We start from the raw sequence: 16,836 nt of genomic DNA on the forward strand, positions 1-16,836 counted from the left end.
ATGAAGACCAGTATAAGCATCATAAAGGGCCTCTGAGACAATATAGACAGTTGACAATTCAAAAGAGTTTGATATTTCAGCAACTCACCTCTGGAACTAATCAACGCGCCGTAATGTAAGTGAATGAGGTCCAACACCCAAATGACAATATTTGGAACTATTTCAATGTCCATACCCCGGAAGTAGGCGCCGCCATTTTTTACAACGGAGGTCTATGGGAGTGTCCTAACTCTTATCTCTCTAGGGGCCTTTCTCACTTCTCTTATTTTTCATTTCCTCGCTCCTCGGACTCGGTCTCACCGGAAGTTGATTTGTCTGCGCCATCTTGAGTAGCGTCCCAATGGCCTTATTTTTGTCGGAAGACCGAGGAGCGAGGAGCGAGGAACGAGGAGCGAGGAGCGATAATGGAGGAGCAATAATCGAGGAACCACCAGACCATCCTCCGATGAAATCCTCAGACACTCGCCCCTCCCCTTACTGTGTATCGCTCACTGATTGGACGATGCAGTGCATGCACTGATGTGATGCTTCTTGACATGAGAGCAGTTTCCCAGCCAATACATGAACCTCAGGGGCATGGGCGCGGGAAGGGGGGTGCTGAGGGCGCTGCAGCACCCCCTAGCGGCAGGCTGGGGGTGCGGAGCTCCCCTGTCTGAATTATTATTTGACGGTTATTGCTGCTCCCGCTGTGCATAATCTGTGTAATATGTAGCCAATAAATTCCACATTGTTGGTAAAATAATATTTTGGCCTGCCCCAAATGTTTTTTCTGTAGCCCCGGACAATTCTACCTCAATAATATAATACATTAACCGTGCTTTACGTGAACCTCATCAAGACACTAGAAAGGACGGCAGGACTGTAATTTCCCGTGTTCAGTGAATGCAACAGATGCAAGACACCAGACCAATCAGAGAGTTGCATGGAAATAAAAGTGTGCTTGTGTCATTCAAGCTCGCGGCTCTGTGTGTGTGCGGAAATAGCGCATTTACTGTGTGTGAGAGAGGGGGAGAGAGAGGGACCGGTGCCAGCAGCAGGGACCGTGTTGTTAGCATCTGGTTAGCTAGCTGCACTAACGGACATACGGAGCTGTTTGTTCCACAACAAGCTGGAGGAGAGCTCTCCTCTCAGACTGAGAGGCTCAGGTGAGCTAAAGGACTCTCTGAGTGTTTAGATAGTTAACTTTAGTCTAAGTTATCTCAGTGGGTCTCAAACGGTTTGGTCAAAAATTATTCAAAAGATTATTTCCGCGGCACACCCTCACATGATCATTATAGTTATAAAAAAAATAAGAGAATAAAGGAAAAACAGTTATGAAATACTATATGGCAGTAAAACAAGAATACAGTTTGAAAGGGGAGTGATTTGTAAAATATCCATAAAGAAAAAGAACATCTGCTTACAGTTGTGTTTCATCTGGGTGTTGAGAGATGTATCCATAGATCTCTTAATGTTGCTCTCAAAGTGCACCAGATTGATGCTTTTAACTTCAATATTTAAAAAATATCTTCCCGGGGGAGCTTGTCCCCGGACCCCCCTAGAGGAGGTGAGGTCCGCTCCCCACTCGTAAAAAATAGCACTTTACCCCTGCCTATATGCCGTGAGCTGATTATCGAGCCTTCATTGTAACAGTCGCGGGTTTACTGTGTGTTTGCGTGTGGGGAGTTTTTTTGTGCGTGCTCTATTGTGCCCGTAATACTGTTCACTGGAGTCCAGCACCTCAGCACCCCCACTCAAAATACCTTCCCGCGCCTCTGCTCAGGGGAGTCACTCCTCAGTTTATACCGTGTTTTGTGTCAATTAATGTATCATTTAGTTACAAATATGTGATATATCTGTGTAGTGGCCAAAATCCCAACAGGTTTGTCTTGTAACCTTCACCTCAAAAGTTTTTGTTCTTGGCCACATGTAGAGTTTGGGCCTCGGAAGCATGCGTCAGACTCGCAGTACACAATCCACTGGACGTTTCGGTTGCTTTTCAAGGTTTATTTCCAGTAAAACATAAACAAAATACGAAAACAATATGTAACATAAACTTAAACAGCAGATCCTAATAATCTGTATTTGACTAAGCATAAGGTTGCGTCTGCGTGTCAATGACGGTATTGCTGCTGCCTGCTGCTCTCCCGTCACACAACGCACCTCCAACTTAAAGCTTTAGCCCCGCCCCCTTCACCTGAGCAAAGCACACCTCTTAGTGAAACAGAAAAATGCATTAATAAAGGTTCCAAATAAATCAAAACAAAATAAACTTAAATGCGGCTCCTACAATCTGAACAACAAAGTGGTCAAAAATCATTTTTATTCATTTTTTGGAAACATTTTCATGATCGCTTTTTTTGTTTTACATTTTCATTTATTATCATTTCCATTCAGTCAGTCATTAAGTGCTATTTAAAATGTTAATTTGCTACATATCCAAACAAACAGACAAAGTGCGCAATGTTAATCTAATTGGGTTTTGATAGATAACATATCTCTTTTTCTTCTCTGAATTATTTTTATTTATTTTGTGAACTCTAATCAATATTAATCAAACTATTGTTCGTTTATACATTTTAAGAATGGCGTTTATCTTTTTTGAGAATTAGTTCTTATTTTATTTGTATTTATTTGGGTCTACAACATATGATACAAATGTTTGTGTCAGTAAATGTGTACTAAAAGAGGCGGGGGTGTGTGTGGAAATAACGGGGACAGAGCTGGCTGCTGTCAGACGTTCAGCTGTGGAGCGTCATCACAAACGGACGTCGCTTCACGTGACACTTCGGAGGAAAGGACGTCCCATTGCTCTTAAAACTAATTTCCCTGCTTCTCGTGGTTTCCTTGCATCCCTCCGTGCTTCCCTGGTGGGAGGGACTAGTCACAGGGAAACGAAGCAAGTGAGGGACGCAAGGAATCCATTTAACCGAAGTGAGAAAGGCCCCAGGGCTCTGATCAGTGGGCCACAGCAAATGATGGTGAGAAGCTAAACTATCTATTAATTATGTCAATTAAAGGGAGTGTGATTGTTGAAATAGGGTGTTAGCGGTCTTGCTGTTCAAAGAAGAATGACAACACTGTACTCACCAACACTACTGTTTATTTTTTATTCACAGGCAAGTCAACGTTATCACAGTAAAAGTCCCAAGATAGCTCCTGGTGCAATAAAATGTTCCCTTTCAGTGTTTCACTATTATGTCTGATGTTTCTCTATTAATATTGCTGCTGCATTAATGTGTATGTTGCATGTTACTGCTGTAGACGTGTTTCCGAGCCGCTCCAACGAGAGTTACAACGAGAGTTACAACGAGAACGTGACGTCATATTTACACAAGACGGATCCTTTCTAGCCATAACCGAATAACCTGGATCCATGCGGCGTCTCGTCGCTACGGTTCTCTCTCTCTCTGTGTTCCTGAGAAAGTGTGTGTGAGCTCCAGCACTACTGATCCATCATCTCTGTGTCTGGATAAACCTCTGAATGGACTGTGTGCTCTTTTTTCTGGAGCGTTTACCTCGGACTATAGGAGCTAGCTTAGCATGCTAGCTGGAAACACGTTAGCAACACTAGTCAGATTGAGAGTTTGATGGAGAGAGAAACGGTGTGTTTAACGGAGTCTGCAGGGAAAGGTGATCTAGGAAACATGAGTAAAGTCCAAATGATGCAAACAATAGCAGAGCTCGAGGAGGAGCTGTTTCTTTCCAAAGAGGAGAACAAGAGACTCCAGAAACTTCTGGACGCTGTTTTACAGCCTCAGCTTCGGATCCACAGAGCAGGTCTGTTCCCTTTACCCTTAATTAACACTTTACACTCTTCAGTAGCACTTTGTTATCACATTAATAACACTTTAGACCCTTTAGCAGCACTTGCTGCAGGTAGTACATCCTGAAGTAAAAGTACAAACACCACACTGTGAAAATACTCCATTACAAGTTAAAGTACTGCATTCATATCGTAAGTAAAAGTATGCAAGTATTATTAGACACATGTACTTTATTATAATAATTAAAATGTATTACGGAAGAGCAAACATACCAAAATAAATATATTTATAAAAAGACATACATTGAATAATATGCCATTTAATGTACTGATTTAAATATGACCCATGCATGTGGGCACTAGTTGGTTAAATGTGACATACATTGATACTTTAGTTTTAATGTGCTTTTTTCACCTTTTATTTTTAAATGTGTGAAAGCAAATAAAAACAAATACTTTGGATTAATTCAAATTGCGGGAGAATAATTCATAAAGAAGTCAATTAATAAATATTAGGGATGCTCACTCTCTACCGATCGATCGGGCTCTCTAAAAATGCCGATCGCATGACGTAAAATGATGACGTAAAATACATGACACTTTTCTCTGTGCGCGGCAAAACAAGCTAGCCAAAATGGCTTCACCAGTCTGGCAGTATTTTAAGGTGTCCGAAAATGACAATAAAATAGCGGTATTGAAGAAAACTGTGATGCTCCTCTCGCTCCCAGGAGAGAAACTTAAAATAAAGAGACAAATGGAGTCTCTGAGAAGGTTCAAATGAGTACTTTAATTAAGTAACGTGGTAATAGAACAAGCAGAAGGTAAAGAAGAGACAAATACCGGTGTTGTCTCGGTGGTGGCAGCTACGAAGAAGGAAGGGCAGAGCTGTGCTCACCCGCCGCCTTACGGCCCGTCCACACAGCGGCGTGCGTTGAAGCTTCAACGCTTCTGCCCATTCAATTTGAATGGGGAGACGTCATGCTTCGCCGAACTGCATTGTGGGGAGCGTAGCTACGCGTTGCTCGCGTCAAAAGTTGAGCAATGTTCAACTTTTGGCGCCTCGCAGAAGCGTCAGCCAATGAAATCCCGTTTATTCAAATCTGCCAGTAGAAGCGCTAGCCAATCAAACCGCGTGTATGCTGGGAGAGACTACGCAGGTCATTTCCTCATATTCCAAAAAGGGAGGGAAAATTCATTATAGCGGTAGTGAATCACCCGGTGCTGTATGATCAGTCTCTGTTCATCTACCGGGATACAAACCGGAGGAGCCAGGCATGGAGGGAGGGGGCAGAGACAGTGGGTGAAACTGGGAGGTTTTCACCTGTTTGGGGATTTTATATCCAGTGTACTTCGTTTTAACATTGCTAATGCTTTGTATGTCGGGGGCGGGAGATTCATGTGATTGGTTGTTGGTCGCGTTGTTCGCAAAAAATCCCCAAGCTTCAGACACGCCCACCGCCAAGCGTCAACGCATGCTGCTGTGTGGACGCTCCGTTATATCCTCTCTCGTGCTGAAGAAGGGGGGGCCCCCCGCCTTACCCCTAGATTCCACCGGGTCCGTCTGCGCCGCGGTTTTGGTCCAACCTCCTCCGGCGTCATAACCCACCGGACACGTTTCAGAAGCATTTCAGAAGCGGAGCCTGTATCAAGATTGAGGCAAAACAAGTGATATTTGACATCTAGACAGATTTAGCAAAAAAACCCTCTTCTGGGGCCATTTGGGTGGATTTTCCATATCTCTGGCCCCCCTTTTTTGATTTTGACATGTGACATCTCTTTCTGACCATTAGAGCCAGTATAATCCAAGGGAAATCGTCCCGCACACACTCATGTTTAAAAAAAAAAAACGTATTAATAAACATGCATCCCAATGCTAGTTTCGACACAGAAGACACAGAAGAAGTTGAACATGAATATTCAAATGCATATGACGGACCACAACCTTATAATTATGAGCCTGCTAGGCGTCCAAGAGACCAGGAGCAGCCAAGGATTAGAAGAAATAACGGCCATCGGAGAGAAATGGAGCTGTGGTGTGAGGAGAACCAGTGGAGAACTGGGCAGCTATCTTGGTGAGTGACCGGCGTTAGCTACAGAATGTTAGCTAACGTCACATCACAACATTGTGAAGTTAGCTATCATATATCAGGCTATAACTAAAGTAGCATTGATAATATAGTAACGTTACTGGCAGGACTGTTGATACTGATCCATAACAGAAACTAATGCGCAAGTATCAGCCGTATCTCGCGTTACCTAATGCAACTCCACACTACGGTGCTGTGTACCGGAGGGGAGACGCGAGATACGGCTGATACTTGACGATCTGGCGGAGAAAGGTTGTGGAGCCTCCGTTGATATGCCGTTGTAAATGGCTTGATGGAAAGCAGGTGTGTAGTCGGGGAGGGTGCACAGCTGATTGCAGCAGGTGAGTGGAGGTTGAGCCGGGAGCCAGGAGTGACAGCCACCACACACACACAAACAACACAGACAGGGGGAAACAAACAAACACAAAGGAGAAGGCTGGAGCAGTACAGCCACCACAGCGTTACCTAATGCAACTCCACACTACGTCTTACGGTGCCGTGTACCGGAGTGGAGAGAGAGAGAGCAGCGAAGGGGGGGGGGGAGAGAGATAGAAGTAATACGGTTTCCTGATAAAGCTGTGGAGAGTATGTGCTGCAGGGAGGTGGATGCACAACGCACCCAGGAACGAACGCTAGCTCCGGTCCTTTTTACTGTGGACTCGATGTCCTGACAGGCTGGTATTTGTGCAACCTGCACAAACACAATACTGCACCATGATTACAAATGGAGAAATACAATGTAAAACTACCGAAAAATACCAGCTCCTTAAAACACAACCGCTCAACTCAACGCAACTACTAACTATACCCGCGGTCAGAGAGCGGAGATGTTTACCCTGTGTGATGTAATATGATGCGTTTGACGTATGACCTTTTTAAAAAAGCCGTTTTTAAGAGCAGAGCTCAAAATTGCTCCTTTCCCTCTGAATTCCTGCCCTTATGTCTCGTAAAACATATCAAATCCTACATTCACTTTTTTAATTGTAATTTTCAAGCAAGTTTAAGCATAAATGTAGAAAAAAAACAAAACCTGCAAGATGCTCTTTAAGAGGTTAGTCTTCAATGTCCGACATCGCGTCAAACAGAGGATTTCGACATTTTATATTAATTGCTTACATCCACACGCCTTTTCTCCTCCTTATCTCTTTCATAACTTTTTATTTATTGCATTTTAATGGCTGTAATTCATTACTTTAATAATACTGGAAATACTTTACGGCAGTTATCATTTACGGTAGTTCCGGATGTTGTCATACCAACTCACGTCTGTAAACAAAACTTATTAAAATAACTGTACCTTCATTTAATATTCAGCAATAGTAATATCTCGATGTCTATAGATGTAGTATTGAAGTCAGTAGGCTTTGGTGTGCAATACTCCGTGTACATTTTAACTTTACATTCACAACTCTAAGAAAAGGAATGTTAGCCACATGCTAAATGCTAACCGGAGATGAAGGATTTTCAGAATAAAAGCTTGGCATTAAGATTGTGAGAGAACTTCTGGTTTTTCACAATAAAACAGCATTTAAGCTGACGGTATGTTTAAACTAAATGATGCCATAAAACATTGATTTTGATTTCTAAGATTATGCAACGTGTGTGAAGCAGAAATCCTGCAGCTCCACCCGCTGTGACGGACCGGTGAGCGGAGCAAAACACTCACTAAGAGTTAGACCTAACACACTTAGCTATTTGATCTAACCTCTGGAACAAGCTAAATTAGTTATAAATATGTTTATCCTTCACTGTCGGGTCACTCATTACTGGATCAGTGAGTTGCATGAGATACTGACAGGCTGTCAGGAGATTGGGAGAGAGAGGGGGAGAGAGAGAGAGGGAGGAAAAGAGAGCGCTTCCGCTCACATCTCCCGTGTTATTATCCACAGTTAGTGTAAACTTGAATAATGTACTTAATTTGAATGTAATAATTATGTTGGTTGTTGTTTGTGGAACCTCCAGTGAATGAGCTCCATTAACTGAGTTTTAAACATCACTTTAGATCCCAATAGGCCCCGCCCACTTGATCGGATCGGTATCGGCCTATACTGATTCCGGCGATTGGCGATCGGCCCTAAAATTGGCGATCGGAGCATCCCTAATAAATATGTTCAATAATAAATTAAACACATCTAAAATGTTACTTGATAAAGAATAGGGGAACTAGTACAAAGGTCATTAAGTAATTAAAACATTAATATAAATGAATTAAAATCTCATCAATCAATTATTGCAAACATGTATTTATAATATATTCTGAATATATATATTTTGAGAGAGATATACACTAGTATTAGACGCAGTCAAAAGTTTGGACACATCTTCTCTTTCGAAGTTTTTTTATTTATTTAAATTGGTTCTACTTTCTAGATTTATACTGAAGACATCAAAACTATAAAATAACACATTAAAGGTGGGGTATGTAATTTTGGAGAAACAAGCTCGAGCACAACCGGAAAAATCTGTCACTTCCTCACAGAGCCCCTCCTCCAACACACACAAACGCGCACATGACCAATGAGGGCACGAGATAAGTTTGTGCACAGATGGAAGGCTGACAGGCAGGTAGGCCGTCCAGTTACTTTAGCCGGCTCAGATGATTGGTCGTGCTTTTTACAGCGCCACGGCTTCCACAGATGACATTTTTTCATGGATTTTTTTGTCAAAGGACTTCAGATATTCATTGCTATCGGGCTGTTAAGAGCATTCCATGGAAGATAACAAAAAGTGTATCTCGAGCCGGTTTCTCAGACTTACCTACCCCACCTTTAACTAGAATTATCTAGTTAACAAAAAAGTGTTAACAAATCCAGAATATGATTTATATTTTGCTGGCTACTGCAGAATGCTGTGGTAGCCATGCTGGTTAAGCGTGCCATTCTGAATAAATCACCATCAGTGACACCAGCAAAGCCCCCCCCCCCAACCATCTCACCCCCTCCTCCATGCTTCACGGTGGGAACCACTCATGCAGAAACCATCCGCCCCCCTTTTCTGCGTCTCACAAAGACACAGAGGTTGGAACCAAAAATCTCTCATTTGGACGCATCAGACCAAAGTACAGATTTCCACTGTCTAATGTCCAATCCTTGTGTTTCTTGGCCCAAACAATTCTCTTCTTCTTGTTGTTTATCCTCAGTAGTGGATCTTTGCAGCAATTGCACGTTGAAGGCCTGATTCACGCAGTCTCCTCTGAACAGTGGGTGTTGAGATTGTCTGCTACTTGAGCTCTGTGATCATTTACAGTGGGGCAAAAAAGTATTTAGTCAGCCACCAATTGTGCAACTTCTCCCACTTAAAAATATGAGAGAGGCCTGTAATTTTCATCCTAGGTATACCTCAACTATGAGAGACAGAATGAGAAAGAAAATCCAGAAAATCACACGTCTGATTTTTAAAGAATTTATTTGCAAATTATGATGTAAAATAAGTATTTGGTCACCTACAAACAAACAAGATTTCTGTCTCTCACAGACCTGTAACTTCTTCTTTAAGAGCCTCCTCTGTCCTCCTACTTGTTAACTGTATTAATGGAACCTGTTTGAACTCGTTATCAGAATAAAAGACACCTGTCCACAACCTCAAACAGTCACACTCCAAACTCCACTATGGCCAAGAACAAAGAGCTGTCAAAGGACACCAGAAACAAAATTGTAGACCTGCACCAGGATGGGAAGACTGAATCTGCAATAGGTAAGCAGCTTGGTGTGAAGAAATCAACTGTGGGAGCAATTATTAGAAATGGAAGACATACAAGACCACTGATAATCTCCCTCGATCTGGGGCTCCACGCAAGATCTCACCCCTTGGGGTCAAAATGAGAAACAAGAACGGTGAGCAAAGATCCCAGAACCACACGGGGGGACCTAGTCCATGACCTGCAGAGAGCTGGGACCAAAGTAACACAGGCTACCATCAGTAACACACTACGCCGCCAGGGACTCAAATCCTGCAGTGCCAGACGTGTCCCCCTGCTTAAGCCAGTACATGTCCAGGCCCGTCTGAAGTTTGCTAGAGAGCATTTAGATGATCCAGAAGAGGATTGGGAGAATGTCATATGGTCAGATGAAACCAAAATAGAACTTTTTGGTAAAAACTCAACTAGACGTGTTTGGAGGAGAAAGAATGCTGAGTTGCATCCAAAGAACACCTACTGTGAAACATGGGGGGGGGGAACATCATGCTTTGGGGCTGTTGTTCTGCAAAGGGACCAGGACCACTGATCCGTGTAAAGGAAAGAATGAATGGGGCCATGTATCGTGAGATTTTGAGTGACAACCTCCTTCCATCAGCAAGGGCATTGAAGATGAAACGTGGCTGGGTCTTTCAGCATGACAATGATTCCAAACACACCGCCCGGGCAACGAAGGAGTGGCTTCGTAAGAAGCATTTCAAGGTCCTGGAGTGGCCTAGCCAGTCTCTAGATCTCAACCCCATAGAAAATCTTTGGAGGGAGTTGAAAGTCCGTGTTGCCCAGCAACAGCCCCTAAACATCACTGCTCTAGAGGAGATCTGCATGGAGGAATGGGCCAAAATACCAGCAACAGTGAAAACCTTGTGAAGACTTACAGAAAACGTTTGACCTCTGTCATTGCCAACAAAGGGTATATAACAAAGTATTGAGATTAACTTTTGTTATTGACCAAATACTTATTTTCCACCATAATTTGCAAATAAATTCTTTAAAAATCAGACAACGTGATTTTCTGGATTTTTTTTTTCTTCTGATTCTGTCTCTCATAGTTGAGGTATACCTAGGATGAAAATTACAGGCCTCATCTTTTTAAGTGGGAGAACTTGCACAATTGGTGGCTGACTAAATACTTTTTTGCCCCACTGTATGTGGGCTTTAATTTGCGGTTTCTGAGGCTGGTAACTGATGTGTTTATCCTCTGAGCAGAGTTAACTCTTGCTCTTCCTTTCCCGGGGGGGTCCTCGTGAGACCCAGTCTCATCATAGCGTTCCATGGTTTTTGCGACTGCACTTGAGGATACATTCAACGTTCTTGACATTTTCAGGATCGACTGGCCTTCATTTCTTAAAGTGATGATGGACGGTCTTTTCTCTTTACTGAGTTGAGTGGTTCTTGCTATAATATGGATTACAACAGCAGTCAAATAGGGCTTTCCACTGTGCACTAACTCTACCTCTGCACAACACAACTGATGGTCTCAAACACATTCAGAAGGTCATTCCACACATTGACTCTTGACAAGGCGCACCTGTTAATAGAAAACCATTCCAGGTGACGACCTCATGAAGCTGACTGAGAGAAGCCAAGAGTGTGCAAAGCTGTCATCAAGGCAAAAGGGGGCTACTTTGAAGAATCTAAAATAAAAATCATATTCTTGATTTTTTTTTTAACACTTTTTTGTTAACTAGATAATTCCATATGTGTTCTTTCATAGTTTTGATGTCTTCAGTGTTAATCTACAAAGTAGAGACAAATTAAAATAAGCAAAAAAACATTGAATGAGAAGGTGTCCAAACTTTTGACAGGTACTGTATATAAAAAACACACATTTGAACATTTAGCAGGTTCCCTCATCTATAATCATTTATACAGGTGCAACTTTGAACATGTACAGCAGTAAAATGCAACATACAAAATAATCAAGAAACAACATAAATTAAACACTGACAGGGAACGTTTTACTGCACCATCATTACTGTTACATATGAAGATGCCGTCAAATGTTCTGTTAATACTTGCATACTTTTACTTAAAGAAGGTTTGAATGCAGGATTTTAATTTGTAACAGAGTATTTTAATTCTATACTGTAGGCGTAGTGTATCTGTGAACGATCCCAAATAGGATTCCTTGTTCACATTGCGGCTAGTGCTACGCCAGAAGAAAAAAACCTTTTACATTTTTAACTGGAAGTGGAAAGGGGCTGGGCTACATGAGGTGACTTGAGCCAACACAAATACACAATAGGTGGGACTAAGAAAGATAATGTGAAAATATAAAAATAAAGGCATTAATTAGGGCTGCAAAATGTCTCCCATTGTAATGGTGATGAGATTTTTAAATGCTAACACTTAACAGTTTGTTCTGACTGTGTTTCCTGTTTCCTGCAGACGTCCAGCAGCTGGTGGTGGTTAAAGAAGAGCCTTTCCCTGACCAGCAGGAGTGGAGCACCAGTCTGGACCAGGAGGACCCAGAGCCCCCCCCACACATTAAGCAGGAACAGGAGGGAGAGCAGCTTCAGGAGCTGGAGGAGGCTGATATCACCAAGTCCACTTTCACTCCTGACCCTGTGAAGAGTGAAGATGATGAAGAGAAACCTCAGTTCTCTCAGCTTCATCAAAGACAAACTGAACACATGGAAACAGAAGCTGATGGAGATGACTGTCGAGGACCAGAACCAGCCAGGAACTCAGATCCAGAGAGCAGTTTACAACCAAAGACTGAGGACCACACTGGAGACTCTTCTGAACCTGACACTGAAGACAGTGCTGATTGGAAAGAGACCAGAGAACCTGCATCAGGCTCAAACTCACTGAAAAATAGACATGAATCTGTCAGTGATCCACAACGTAGTGCTGAAAAGAAACCATTCAGCTGTTCAGTCTGTAAGAAAGCTTTTCCACATAGTGGAAATTTAAAGAAACACATGAGAATCCACACAGGAGAGAAACCATTCACCTGTACAGTCTGTAAGAAAGCTTTTTCACATAGTGGAAGTTTAAAGGACCACATGAGAATCCACACAGGAGAGAAACCATTCACCTGTACAGTCTGTGAGAAAGCTTTTTCACATCGTGGAAGTTTAAAGGACCACATGATAATCCACACAAGAGAGAAACCACACAGCTGCTCAGTCTGTAAGAAAGCTTTTTCACGGAGTGTACATTTAAAGATACACATGAGAATCCACACAGGAGAGAAACCATTCAGCTGTACAGTCTGTAAGAATGCTTTTTCACATAGTGGAAGTTTAAAGTCACACATGAGAGTCCACACAGGAGAGAAACCATTCAGCTGTACAGTCTGTAAGAAAGCTTTTTCACATAATGGACATTTAAAGATACACATGAGAACCCACACAGGATAAGAAAAATAGATCTGCAAAGTTTTTGACAAAAGATTTGAATGGCGTAATTGTTTAAAAAAAACAAGTGTGTTGGCAGTAGCGTTGCGTGGGGAAAAAATGAGGGGAAGCCAATAATACGTCCTTCCTTTTGGGTCAGGGGGGGTGTGGTGGTCAATGTAATAACGTAACCAGATGAGGGATTACAGCGCACGGTATCATTTTACACACATTTGTATCAAACAGATGCAGGACTTATACACGACTGTTATCTAACCGACAGGTCCGCACGCACTCTCCAGCCCAAACTCTAATAAGCATTCATTCACAAACTAAATCAGGAGAGCTTTAACGTTTTACGTCCGATTCGCTCTTTTTTTCCTCGCTGTACACAGCTCCAGTTTGGTCATCAGTCATCAGTCATTAGTCATCAGATTGTATTTGTTGTTGCTGTAGCAGAAGTTTAGTACAATTATTTTTGATTAAATACTACAAATCTCCACCCTCCATAATTGCACTTGCTTCAGTTGCTTGCTACTTTCTAACGGCGGTGAGAGTGGTGCAGTGACGCTATCTATCTTCTATCGATTAGATTTATGATTCGAAAATTATAAAAGTAGGGTAGACTTGTGGATATTATCCGACTGAACATCCATCCATCCATCCATCTTCTCCCGCTTATCCGTGGTCGGGTCGCGGAGGTAGCAGTTCCAGCAGAGAGCCCCAAACTTTCTTTTCCCTGGCCACATCAACCAGCTCTGACTGGGGGATCCCAAGGCGCTCCCAGGCCAGAGAAGAGATATAATCCCTCCATCTGGTTCTAGGTCTACCCCTTGGTCTCTTCCCAGCCGGACTTGCCTGGAACACCTCCCTAGGGAGGCGCCCAGGTGGCATCCTAACTAGGTGCCCGAACCACCTCAACTGGCTCCTTTCGACGCGAAGGAGGAGCGGTTCAACTCCGAGTCCCTCCCGGATGACCGAACTTCTCACCTTATCCCTAAGGGAGACACCAGCCACCCTGCGGAGAAAACCCATCTCGGCCGCTTGTACCCGCGATCTCGTTCTTTCGGTCATGACTGAACAAAACGTGCATTTACCTAACAGGTTCGTTTTGCACTGACCTTATTTCGAGCTATTTTCCAAAATCCTATGGAGAAATCCCATTGCTTTTTTGTAGAGGGAAACCGAGCGCAGCTTACTTCCGGGTTTTACGTCGCGTCACTAAGTTGATGCGATTTGATTGGATTGTGAGGCAAGGGAAGCCAGCCGCCTCTAGCTTCCCTTGGCATGGCCCGACTAATCACAGGTTGGCAGGGGCATGACGTAAGTCTTGTCTGATTGGTCAATTTCGGCTGGCCTCCTCTCGCAACAGAGAGTGCAATCTACTGTTTTACCATAACATATAGAGGGGCGCTGTTTCACTCCCTGTAAAATACTCAATAGAGAGCCGCAGTGACGCGTCATTAAATCCGTAAGTAAACTTCTTCCGGTTCCTTCGTCAAAAACCAATGCAATATCTCCATAGGATTTTGGAAAATAGCTTGAAATAAGGTCTGTGGTTGACACACATTTAAGAGAGGGATCACGTTTTGTTCAGCCGGATAATCTCCATATGGCAACCGTACTGTTATAATTTTTGAATCGTAAATCTAGTCGCCAGAAGCAAAATGCTAACGTTATGCTATAAACAAACTACAAGCCAGTACAGCAGCAGGGTCGCACGACTTCAACGTCAGGCCAACGTGATCGTTTCAGCTGACTTGCACTGAAACTGCACTTTGAACACTTTAAATATATTATCATTTTAAACTGTATACCCCGGTTATCTAGGCCCTTTTTGTTTTATTTAATGTAAACCATGTTTATCTAGGCCCTTTTTGTTTGTTTTATGTATAAATGTCACACTGTGGGAAACGATATTTCAATATTTCTGGATGTATGTAATTCTACACATATAGAATTTTTGACAATAAAGCTGACTTTGACTTTCGCGCGCTTGCATATTTTAACAAAGCTTTTCATTTGAGCCACACTGAATTTAACTAGAAGTCATGGCTGTGTCAATTACCAGTCTGATATCGTTTTACAAAGATGACAAGAAGAGTGTAGACAGAGGAGAGAACCACTACAAGTCAGGACACGTAACAGTGCAGCCTAGATGAAGGTGTGCTTACCGGTGTTGTCAGGGCTAGCATGAGGGACAAGGTTTATAGTGTCGGTGAGTAGTGATAGCAAGAGTACCGTTAACCTAGAGTTAATTTATTCACATTAATTCCCATCAACAAATCAATTTAATGTGTCACATGAAATCTTTATTACAAATATTACACACCAGAAAACACAGAAATATCCATGAAATAAACATACAGTAGGCTATAAACAATTAAAGGGATGATTGGGAAGGCATTACAAATGTAAATATATTTTAAATAATAAAACAATCCCCCCACCACAGGTATCTACAGGAGAAGAGGGAATTCTCTCCACAAAATCTGAATGCCCACGTGGAGAATGGAAATGCAGTCATGCGGCTGCATTAGCCATCTTTGCCATCCACAATTTCAGCTGCACTGACTCCCCCTGTCAGTGGAAGAAGCCAAAGGCAGCTCAGTGGAGGAGCTATTTCCTCCAACCAATATCTAATTTAACCCGCTGACAAGAGAGCCCACCTCCGAAGATCGTGACTGGCTGAGGGACAGACTCGGGGGCAGGTTCTCGGGAATCTATTGGCTTCTCTCCCCCGAGCCAGAAGAGGAACACTGCAGCTTGAAAACACTTACTGTTCCTGAAATTATCAAATCTGTTGGGCATCAGGGACCTGAGGCAATTGTGGCAAGCATGGTATTGTCTGAAGAGCAACAGAGGGCAATTCAGGTGGCTACCACTGGTCAGCGAACCAACCCAAACTGGCATTTGTTCAGGAAAGAAAGGTTGACTGCCAGCAACTTTGGAGCTGTCCTGAGGTCAAAGCGTGTGACTGCTTCCCTTATTGCCAGGGTGCTAGGGCAACAACAGGCCCTTGATGGTGTTTTGTCTGTACAGTGGGGGACTATGAATGAATGTGAGGGCGTCAGGGCATTCACCACTGCAACCCAGATGCAGGTCCATGAGTCAGGATTGTTGGGGGCATCTCCAGATGGTCTGGTAGGGTCTTCCGCTGTGCTGGAGGTAAAGTGTCCCTACGGAGCCAGGGAAATGACAATTAGTGAAGCATTGCAAATCAAGGGCTTCTGTGTCAGTAAGGAAGGAGAAACATTCAGCCTGCGTGAGGAACATCCTTACTGGCACCAAGTGCAAGGTCAGCTTCACCTCACTGCAAGGAAGAAGAAGAAAATCAAAAATTGTGAATTGTTTTTAATTTACATTTACTCGCCTTTGCAATGTTGTGGTTGTTAGAGTGTTAGGTTTTCTGTCAGCTCGTCTGTTGGGAAGATATCAAATATTAGTTTCATGGAAGTCACACCGTCACATATAAGAGCATTAAGACATACAGTACATAGGCTAAAACAAAGCATCTAAAGATATAACCTTGTACTTTGATAAGTCTCGTGAACATTTTCACTATTTTTACATTTTTATAGATGAAAATTGAACTAAAGAAATAAATGGTAGATTAATCCATATTGAAAATAGGTGTCAGCTGCTACACTAATTATAATAGTTATATTTCTTAATTAATTAAGATAAGATATTACTGTATTGATCCCAATTTGGGAAATGTTTGTGTTGCAGCAGCATAACAAGAAAAACAAAATATAAGTTATTATATATACAAAAGTATGTGAGGGATGGGATATTAAATTGAATATAAATGTAAAATGTACATGTGATTTTACGTCCAAGAGAAGCTATGGAGCAGAGAGTTCTCTGCCAGCCAGAGGTGATTTGTTATTAGTTCAATATGTCAAACTGATTTCCCTGACTACAATCTTTAGTTACATGGTGAAACGTTATGCTGCTTGTACTAAT

At 42.5% G+C, this 16,836-nt stretch overlaps 1 protein-coding gene across 2 annotated transcripts; it reads left to right on the forward strand.

Annotated features, from left to right (window-relative positions):
- The first annotated feature begins 3,325 nt into the window (after nt 1–3,325).
- LOC307013557 (uncharacterized protein) lies at nt 3,326–15,447 on the forward strand. Of its 2 annotated transcripts, XM_079640965.1 has the most exons (3): nt 3,326–3,759; nt 11,915–12,409; nt 15,323–15,447. In XM_079640965.1, exons 1-3 carry the CDS (start codon nt 3,570–3,572, stop codon nt 15,361–15,363), a joined length of 726 nt encoding a protein of 241 aa, XP_079497091.1. In that variant the 5' UTR covers nt 3,326–3,569; the 3' UTR covers nt 15,364–15,447. The 2 variants fall into 2 exon arrangements, with proteins under 2 accessions (XP_079497091.1, XP_079497090.1); XM_079640964.1 differs by lacking the exon at nt 15,323–15,447 and having other exon boundaries at nt 11,915–13,512.
- Nucleotides 15,448–16,836: the final 1,389 nt, after the last annotated feature.

The sequence above is a fragment of the Notothenia rossii genome (assembly GCF_949606895.1).
Source record: "Notothenia rossii genome assembly, chromosome: 7".
In the NCBI taxonomy this organism is placed as follows: domain Eukaryota; kingdom Metazoa; phylum Chordata; class Actinopteri; order Perciformes; family Nototheniidae; genus Notothenia; species Notothenia rossii.

Bases quoted from the DNA above. Each gene is read 5' to 3' on its own strand.
- LOC307013557 (XM_079640964.1), top strand. From the start codon at position 3,570: ATGGAGAGAGAAACGGTGTGTTTAACGGAGTCTGCAGGGAAAGGTGAT. The intron at 3,760-11,914 runs GTCTGTTCCCTT...TGTTTCCTGCAG, and splicing joins GCTTCGGATCCACAGAGCAG to ACGTCCAGCAGCTGGTGGTG.